Source organism: Condylura cristata, unplaced genomic scaffold (assembly GCF_000260355.1).
Source record: "Condylura cristata isolate star-nosed mole 26May11 unplaced genomic scaffold, ConCri1.0 scaffold00011, whole genome shotgun sequence".
Classification (NCBI taxonomy): Eukaryota; Metazoa; Chordata; class Mammalia; order Eulipotyphla; family Talpidae; genus Condylura; species Condylura cristata.
In genome coordinates, this window is record NW_004567112.1 from 3,756,799 (window position 1) to 3,766,680 (window position 9,882).

The following is a 9,882-nucleotide window of genomic DNA, read 5'->3' on the forward strand; positions in this document are numbered from 1 at the left end:
AAAATTTCTTGTACTCTTGCTGAGTGAAATCCAAAATAATTCAACTAAACCAATTCCATGCTGCAGTTTTCACTCAGGATAAATGAAAACACTTGACCACAGGAGAATAGTCCAGAGCAGAACTCTCCACAGTAGAAAGAAATTGGAAATGACCCCAATGTTCATCCACAGGAGAATGGATAACTTGTGGCCTTGCCACACGTGGAATATTACTAAGCGGTAAAAAAGGAAGATGTGGCAAAATATGGAAACAGATGGGTGATTCTAAAATCAAGTAAAAGAACAAACCAGACACAAAGGGCACATATTATTTGAGAGTCTATGAGATTCTAGAAAAGCAAATCCAAACCATAGGGTCAGAATGGAGATGAGTGGCGGGCAGGCAAGGTGGGAGAGATTAATGACACTGGGATGTGAAGGCACTTTCTGAGGGCGATGGAAATGCTCTATGTTTTGATCGTGCTGGTGGTTACACTGTTGTATACATCAGACAAAACCCAGAGACGTGTGTCACTGGGTTATATCACAGGATCACTAGTGACTACTTTTCAGTTTCCTCAGTGCTTAGCCCTTGGGAGGTGCCAGCGGGTGTTAATGCCATTGGCTGCAGTTTCTCTGTGACTCAGCACCCGGGTCCCCCATAGCCGCCCCCCTGGTCTGGCTTGTCCCTATGACATTGGAAACCAGTGGCGATGGCTTGTTGGCAATATGAGTGAAACTTCTCAGCAGCTTCTGGGGGAGGACTTGGATGGTGAATCGGGGCTTCCAACCTACAAGGGTGTGTGTGTGTGTGTGTGTGTGTGTGTGTGTGTAATCTGTGCCTGCTCATAACACCTTTGAGCTCACCCTTTAAGCTCACACAATTTTTGTAAAGAGTAGGAAATTTGAATGAAAAAGTAATATGCTAACGATAGGACAATGTTAGTGTTAAGAAAGAAAGAAAAAATTACCAGGTAAAGGGACCTCTTCTTCATCAAATGAAATTGTAACTGTAAGAAAGAAAAATGAAGCTTAAAAATGTGTCTTCCGAGAGACATTTTTATATCCAAAACTGAAAAAGAAAAAAATGTTTAATTTCTCTAACTTGGGCACTAATATTTTTGTTTCAGTTTCTGCTTTGGTTTGGATACAGAAATACTGATGTTTTACTTCCTTGGCATCAAAATGTGGCATGTGGCAGTGGTGTTTTTCCTCCATAAATGTTATCGCTTGTTAAATGGTCAGAAGGAAGGCTTTACAGTTATACTGAATTTTGGAAGGGAGAAATACAAAAGTATTAGGTTTTATCAGAAAAAATTTTACAGGGGCTGAAAATGCAATGAGGAACATCCAGGCAGATTCCTCAGAAATATTTTTAGATAAGAGAAAATCAAATCTCAGAGGCGTCTATGAAAAAATACAGAGGGAAGAAGGAGGGCAAGTAGCTGGGGGTCAACCTGGCGACAGACAATGACTTTTACCTGGCGATGATGTCACTTTTGCTGAACTCATGTCTATGACTGTCAAAAAAATTTTGAGCATTAAGATTTTGCTTCATCGACATTTTATGTAGCAGACAGTACAGGTTTATCCAGACAGCCTGTTCCATAGACCGTGTGCAATAGAACCCACACGGTGAGTGAACCCACACGGTGAGTGAACCCACACGGTGAGTGAACCCACACGGTGAGTGAACCCACACAATTCTGACACAAACGCAGCGTAAGAAGCTGGCATCTGCGAGGGCCACTAACAGCAGCTCCCATTTCCACACCCACGGCTTGTCATGGGCTTGACACTCCTCATCCTACGACAGTGCCAGGGGCTGTCACTATCCTAGAGGTGGGGAGCCCCCGTGGAGGGGCTGTGGAAGTCGCCCAGCTCTGCCATCTCCTCCCGGGCTGAGCTCAAGCGCCATTTTAAGCTGTCCCCCAAGTGCCCGCAGCTGCATCACTGTGTGCAGTCAGGACCAGTGACAGTGGGGGGCGGGGGAGGGGGATGCCCTTTCCCTTCTCTCCCCTGAGCTCTCCTGCGGGCAGGAAGGGTCCACTCTGGGCAGCTTGCTGGGCGGCTCCCAGCCTGTCCGCCAGGCTTACCTGGTGAGGAAGTCTCCTCCTCTGGAGTGGGACCTGTATTTGCAAACAAAGAAGAAGCAACTCACATCCGTGAAAAGAATGAGGCGTGTTTGGTCTGAACAGCAGCGGGGAAGCCCAGTGGGAGAAGCCTTTCCTCGCAGCCCAGCTCTGCTGGCTTGCGTGTGCCTGGAGTGCCAGATGGGCCGAAGCACCTCGGGGGTCACCACCGGGCCCAGCTGACACTGCCCGTGCGCGGTCTGCTGAAGGCCCCTGTGGGTGGCCCAGAGCTCCCCTGGTGAGGGGAGCCCGTGTGGCAGTGAGCAGGGAGAACAGGAGGCTCAGTGCTGTGGGAAGCTTGTGACTTCAGTTCCCACCGGGGCTGCAGACAAGCTATGGCGCAGGCCTGTCCACTTGTCAGCAGGAAGAGAGAGGCAGGTCATATTTGACTTACGAAATGCCGAGAACATTACCAGAAGCCGTGTCCTCTTCTGCCGCGGTGGGGGATACACCTGTGGACAGCAGAGAGCAGGACATCAGAAACGAGAGGAGCTCGTCATTGACCTTTACACTGTCCTCAAAACGGTCATTAAGTGGGTTCCTTTTCTATTTGGAACACAGTGCCTAAGAAGCTGGTCGCATTCATGTAAGCAGCACAAGGGAGACTTTACCAGATGGAGAGGTCGCTTCTGCTGAACTTGATGAGATCTCTGTAGAAAAAGACAAGAAACTTAAGGGTTTCCTTTATTATTTTTTTTAGAAATATTTTTAAAAGATTTATTTTTATTCATGCACACAAGAACTGGGGTAGAGGACAGAGGTGTGGGAGGTGAGAGGTTCACCAGAGACAGAGTGGGGAGCAGAACAGGTGGATCCACTGAAATCCACTGCTGAGGGAGCAGCGGGGAGACAGGAGAGGTCTGCCGAGTCCTGTGGGTCCCTCCCTGGTGGTGGATTCAGCCATGCTGTAGTGTCTGCAATAGTGTGACAGCACTGAGCCTTTAACCCCTGCATCCCCAGGGAGGCCCCTGCATTTCTGTTTTAATTGAGGCTGCTTTGGAGACAATTTCCCATGGGAAATTCTAGTTTGATACACGGAGCTCTGACAAGAGTCACTTAATGGGACGGCCGGCTCACCTGGTGGGGCGGTCACAGCAGTTGAGAAAACAGCTGCAGATGAACAAAAACAAGGCAGAATAAGACAACAGCCTCTGGCACACGCGCTCTGGAAGATACCGCACCAGTCAAGGCGGCTGTCCGGTCAGAGTGGCGTCCCGGCCGTCCTCCCTCGTCCTGGGCGGCAGGGCCAGGCCACATCCTCCACGGCCTCCCGCCAGCCCGCCGCCCCTTGCACCCTCTCTTTCTGTCCTGGAGGTGGAGATGATCTGTTCGGAACCCAACTCCTGGTCCAGGCTTCTCCCCTGTCTGGGGCTAGTCTAACCTGTGAATGAGGGACTTGCTTTCCCCAGTTTTTCCTCCCTGCCTGTGTGTGTGCGTGGGGGAGTGACTCAGCAGAGCTCTGCAGACTGGAACTCTCGCCAGATGGGCAACCCCAAGATCCAGACTAAGGGGGAGGCGGCGACCGCGGCCTGTGTCTCCTGCTCCCCAAGCCAGCTTGGTCACTAACAGGCCATATCTTGGTGTTGACTTTGAGATTCTGTTGCATGACACCATCAGCACTTGGAGTAGAGAACCCCACTCTCTTCTCCGCTTCTGCTTCCTCAATAAACTGCCAACTCTCTATTTGTAAAACTCTTGAACCCAAAGCCACACCTGGAGTTCCTTGATAGTTGCAACCTGCGAGTGGAGACTCACCACCTTGGGCAGCTCTGCCCTCACTGCCTGGGCACAGCTGGTTCTGGCCACCCTCTCTGAATGTTGGGGAAGGTCTGACGAGAATCAGCAAAAGCCATGACTTCATTCCCCCTTCTGGCAAAAATCACATGGTGGCTGGTCTCTAGAACCTTCTGTGGTCTTGGTGTTAGATCACCCTCGGTCCTGGAATGACTCTTTGTTTGGGTTTAGTTGGCTGAACTGGACACACTAACTGAACCGCAGCAGCTGGGCTGCCCTCAACCCATTCACCAGGTGACCCTGGGGTGGCCTGGTGGGTCAGGTCAATACCAACACATTTAAAGACTAAAGAGTCCAAAAACTCAAACAAAACGCAGCTGGTTAGTGAGTTTACTGGAAAAATCCACTAAAAAAATTATAGCAAGCCAGATGAATAGAATCTAAAACATCAGTCTTACCTGTTGAAGTGGTTACAGCAACACTCATAAATTCTGGAATAAGAGAAGTTGGTAAGCCAAAACTTACGAAATGCAGTTAGTTTTACAGTGAACTTGTTTTCTTTCCCTGACATGGAAACCAGAGGGCTCCTTCCTGTAACTAACAAGTCTTGATTCGTCTATCTGCCCTGTGGCAGGCGTTGTGTGAGACACTGGAGTAGAAAAATGAACAAAGCGAGACACAACTCCTACGCTATCAAATTATGGCTTTAATAAGTGCGATGAAGGACAGGTGTGCGATGCTATAGCACCTACGACGACAGGGGTCCCACCTGGCCAGGAGGTCCCCCTCTCTCTATCCCTCACCCCCTTGCTACCCTGTGTGCGATGGCAATGGGCAGTGGACAGTGGGTAGTGGACAGTAGTGGGCAGTGAGCATTACCGGGAGGCAACACTTGCGTCCAGGTAGAAATTGTGTCTGAATCTGAAACGCAAACAGGAAAGTTAAAAATGAACCAGAGCGCTTTGCTCACTTTCTAATTAGACACAATCTGCCTTTCCTGGCTCTCATCTACCAGGTTTTGAACTTCGAAAAGTTCAGGTGTGAGGATCAGCTCTTTCCCACCATCCTGAATAAAAGCACATACGTCATTATAAGTTAAAACCTTCCTGCCATAAAACCTGTTTCCCTGACAAAAGATGTGATCCTATTTTAGCCTGCATGACCCAGACCCACTAGGAGGCGCTGTCTGCTGTTGTGGTTGGGACTCAGCCCTGCCACCAGGTCTTTTTGCCTCCTAAGGCGATGTTCAGAAAGTCTGGTGACATTTAAGGCTTTCTAGACCCTTCTGTGGCTGTCAGATTGTTAGCATTTCCTGTATTGCCAGTGAACTTCCTCTAGAGGTCTGCCCACCCCCTGACTGCACCCCCTCCCAGATCGTCATCTCTGATAACACAGTCAGCAGGAGGCAGACTGCCCTGTGTGCTAGAATGTAAGAACGGCCGTGTCTGTGGGACACACGCGTGCGTACTCAAGCCTTCGAGCTGGGAGGTTGGGACCTCACCCCGCCTCGTTCTGGGCTCTCGGCTATCTTCCACGGGAAAAAATCAGTCAAGTAACCCCTGGACAAACAACACAATTGTACTATCCAGGTAGGATTTCACACAGCAATCTATCTCCCTTAGATAGGAAATAAGAACAAATCAGCAGAAAAATTATTACCAGTTGTAAGGACTGAATCTGTGGCCGAAATTGAGGTAGGAGCTGTTAAGACAAATTAAAGAGAATCATAGTTAGAGACCATCCTTGTCCATCAAGTTCATTGACAAAGAATTTTTTTTTTTTTTACAGTTTATGTCCTGGCTGTGTTCATACTTAATTATGCTGTGTTTCTACTGGTTTTTCCTAGTCTGTTTCATTAAACTAGGGGAAATAAATAATAGGGAGGTGGTACCTGGGTCTCAGACCCAGCTGGTTCTAGCTGTTGCTCTTTGTGTTACGGGGGCCATGACTTTGAACAAGTCCCTTGACAGCTCTGAGCCACAAGAGCTGCATTGCAAAGTCTAGTCCGTTATCTCTTCACCTTGGTGGAAATGCAGACTCTCAGGACCCACTGGAGACCCACTAAATCAGAATCTGCATTTTAACAGATCTCCAGGTGACTTACCTGCACATTAAAGTTTGAGAAGCACCATGGAGCCCAGCGGAGGCCCAGACATAACTGGCACTGGCCAGAAGGAAACGAGGAAGCCTCTGCCCTGGAAAGGGGCCTGCCTTGCCCCACCCCAGCTAACGGGTGGGGTGAATCAGCCTACTGAGATTCACGTGAATAGTTACATCCTCCGTTTGCCCATCAAAGCCTGAAATCTTGACTTTTACGTCAAATCTCTCGTTTTTAAAAAGTAGCATTAAAAAAATAAAATATCACGGGGCTGGAAAAGATCATGCTTAGTGAAATAAGCCAGAAAGAAAAGGAAAAATGCCAGATGGTTTCACTCATAGCAGCAGTATAAAGGACCAGGGAAGAAGGGAAATGCACTGGACTATTATGATGGCACACGGGTGACTTGGTGATGGGAAACCCACGGGGATTGCAACTGAGATGGAAAAAGGCACAAAATGATGTAAAAAAAAAAAAAAACCTATTATATTATTAAAAATAAAATAAATGATCACAAGTACAGAACTCTGTTAGCGGAATCAAAACCCATCTGTGGGTCAGCCCAGCCCGCAAGGGGCCCACTGGACACTTCTGGTCTGGACTAGCTCTCAGATCCCTTCCAACTCCTGGGAAAGTGCTTCTCTGCGGCGGCGCCGGCCCCCAGGCCAGGCGGCTGGTTCTCACAGATGCGGCCGCACAGAGGGACATCTGCTTCACTGTCTGACCTGTCTTAGAGGCCATTTTCTGCCCAGCCTGGCAAAGGGGTCTGAGGTTGTGGACATCTGAACTGTACCACGTTTGTAGCTGCTTACAGTCAGAGACTCTTGAGTTGACTTGAGACCGTATTTCTCCAACTTACTCGGCCATAACGTGACCTCGCCATCCTGAGGATGACCCCAAAAGTGGCCCAAGAGGGCAGTTCACAGAGGACACGCGGGTCGCTAGCATTATAGGGCTGGAGGCAGGACAGGTGCCTCTGGAGGGTGACCATCAGGTGGCCATCGCCAGCGCCGGCACATGTGTGCTCAGTCCCCGGATGAACTCTGGCCTCTGTGCAGACGGGGACACCCAGGCTCCACGAGGGGAGCAGACCTGCCCGCTGCCGCCCAGCTGGCCAATGCTGGAGGTGGGACGTAACCCCACGACCTCCAATGCCAAAGCCTGTGGGCCCACTCGAAAGCTTCCAGAAATCTGAGAAGCCCTGGGTGACGTTCAAGGTTCAAAAGGTCCTTCACCGAAGAACCCCCCGAGACGTTCATGCTGGCACAGTGTGAGTCCTCAAGACAGGGAGGTGCGGTTTCTTGGCTTGTTCAGCCTCGGAGCCTGTAGAAACGGGCCCATCCTGGACTGTGCCCTGCTAACTACGGGCACGCGGCTCTGAAAATGCAGGTCGGGGGGGTATTTTCCCTGAGACGCCTGAGACTTTAATAGTCCTGTGACTGCTAAAAAAAACGAACTCCTTGGCCCGGCTCGAGGCACTGACTTGATCTCAAAGAGCTCCGGTGGCACTCGGGAGGTGAGTGGAACCGAGAACTGACTCAGTGGGTGTGTGAATACCTCCTACTCGCTTAGCGCGACACTGCTACTAGTTTCAGCCAGGTAGAAATTCCCATGCCGACCACATACAAGACAATCTAGACGTGCATGATTTCTAGAAAGCAAGTAGGAAAATGGAATTACCGGGTGAAGTCATTTCTGCAGCTGACGCTGTAAGAGGAAAACAAAAATGAAAGCGAACTAAGACCAAGTCCAGACAGAAGCCCACCCCCAGCAGGGAATTCGGCGACTATTTTAATTAAAATATTTAAAATATTTATATCCCAACGACCCTAGGATGTAGGTATCAAATGACTTCCAATTTGCGAAATGAAAAATCAGACCATGTTCTTGGGTGAAACTGAACTGACGGAGCTGGGGCTGCACGGCGGGAGGAAGGGGGTTCACCGCCCTGGTGGTCAGGACTGCACCCCCTGATGGACCAGGAGGCCCCGGTCACGCTGAAAGATCTCCGGAGCGGCGAGGTGCCAGAAGCACCCCAACTCCAGCGCTGGGTTTCTGTGGCTGATCCCCCCTTTCCCAGACAAACTGGCGGCGAGCGGCACCGGGCGAGCAGGTGCGGGTGACCCAGCGAGACGCCCACCTGCGCAGATGACCCTGGCGTCCTCGTGGTGGCCGCTGTTGTGGACGGACAGGCCGAGGTGCCGGCGCTGGCCCAGGGTGGCCTCGTTGCCCTGGCACCGCACGTCGTCCAGAAGGATGCTGCCCACTCCCGCCCCAAAGTGGCCGTGCCCCAGGGCGCCGACGCCCTGACCGCAGCCCAGCTGCCCGCACACCACCCGGGCGCGCCCAGGCCCCACAGGTCGCCGCACACGGGGCCCCAGGCGCCCTGGTGCTGCAGCTCCACGCGGCCCTCGCAGCGGCTCCTCCCGGCCACCAGCCTGACGACGGGCAGATCTGGGGAGAGGCCGGCAGTGGCCGGAAGCCCGGCCGTCTGGCGGGGGACGGCAGGGGCTCTTCCCTGGTTCTTCCTCTCTCAGCCCCGACAAGCCAGTCCCCGGGAACTCTTGCTTCCTCCTCCAGCCCCTGCTGCTCGTCCAGGCAGTGACCGGCGTCCCCAGGCTACTCTGATTCCAAACACACACCAGCTCTGGCTTGGAGTACGGCATTTACCCGGACGGGCCTCAGTAGCTGTCTTGCAGCTGAGCCTTCACACTGCCCTAAGCAACCACAGACTCAACGTCGCGTGATTTCCTTGGGGCTAACCTTGGCCGCTGTCTGGCCTAGACGCCAAGTCTAAGACCACCGAGAGAGCCAGCCAGACGGGCAGCAGCCCCTCGCTCCTCGCCCAGCCCAGCCCTGGTCTTCTCAGTCCCAGGGACGCCTGCATCTGGAGGGGCAGGGCTGGCCGCCCCTCAGGGCGCCCACCACAAAGATTCAGTAACCAGGATGCCAAAAAGAAACCACGAGAGGATTACCGACTGCAGGCGCTGTCTCTGCCGGGTCTGGGGCCTCGTCGGCTGCTGAAAGAGAGATCGTGGCGTTAGTGCGGGTGCACTGCGTGAGCTCACGAAGCACCCAAGAGGTGGGATGGCCCGGACACACACTCCGTGCCGCGTGGGGTGAGAGCGCCTGGCACTGTCGCGGGGGAGGCCGGGCCCCAGCAGGTGGAGCCTCAGGATCGCCCGCCTGGCCGGGCGACACCCTGACTTACGCGCACGAGCTGACGCTTCTAGGTTCATCTTCCCGGGAGGAGCGCCCGCCCGGAAGAAGCCTTAGCACACCGTGGCTGGTGTGAAGCCCCAAACACTCATTTGAGATGAAAAGAAACCCTGCCAAATGACGCAGGGGCCAGAGAGACCCTCACCCCGATTCGTGTTCACCCCCTCTTGGACCCTCGCTCTCCGAGGAGCCCCTGGGCAGTGGCTGGGGCTGCAGGTGCCTGTCCCGTGTTCCTCGTCAGCAACAAAAGGTGCTGACGAGGGGTTTGAGGTGTTGATTCGGTTTTTCCGGATGGTCGTGTGAAATTGCCCTCCTGGCGAGAGAGCCAGGCACTCACGGGCCAGGGAGCCCACCCGGAGCTGTCACCGAGATTCATCTTCTTGTGAAATGTGTGGCACTGAGACTCGTAGGAAAATCACCCCGGGAGAGAGAAACCACCCGGGCCGGGGCCGCCCCCGGCTCTGTTTCGTCAGAGGTTCTCTTCTCTGCTGAGCCTGGAGCAGCCAGGGTATGGGGAACAGTGGGCCCAATGTCCTGGGCTGTGGGACCGCGAGGGGCACCGGGGCAAGGGGCTTCCCAGGCTGCCCATGGAAAAGTTCCAGACAAACCAGGACGAGCCAGTCACTGCTCTGCACCCCCGGCTCCCCGCTGACCCACCGGGCAGATGGGCCTCTGCCGCCCGGGAGGGGCCGGGCTGGGAGAGGGCCGCATGGGCGCAGA

General features: G+C 52.9%; 1 protein-coding gene across 1 annotated transcript in view; it reads right to left on the reverse strand.

Moving 5' to 3' along the window:
* The window catches only part of DMBT1 (deleted in malignant brain tumors 1), a gene marked incomplete at its 5' end in the record, with an annotated part of 142,832 nt that overhangs the window by 8,139 nt on the left and 124,811 nt on the right, over positions 1-9,882 (reverse strand). Inside the window, 3 exons of the mRNA XM_012723453.1 lie at positions 8,084-8,209; positions 8,275-8,397; positions 9,308-9,475. Coding sequence (XP_012578907.1) covers positions 8,084-8,209; positions 8,275-8,397; positions 9,308-9,475 — 417 coding nt within the window. The remainder of the gene's footprint in view (positions 1-8,083; positions 8,210-8,274; positions 8,398-9,307; positions 9,476-9,882) is intronic.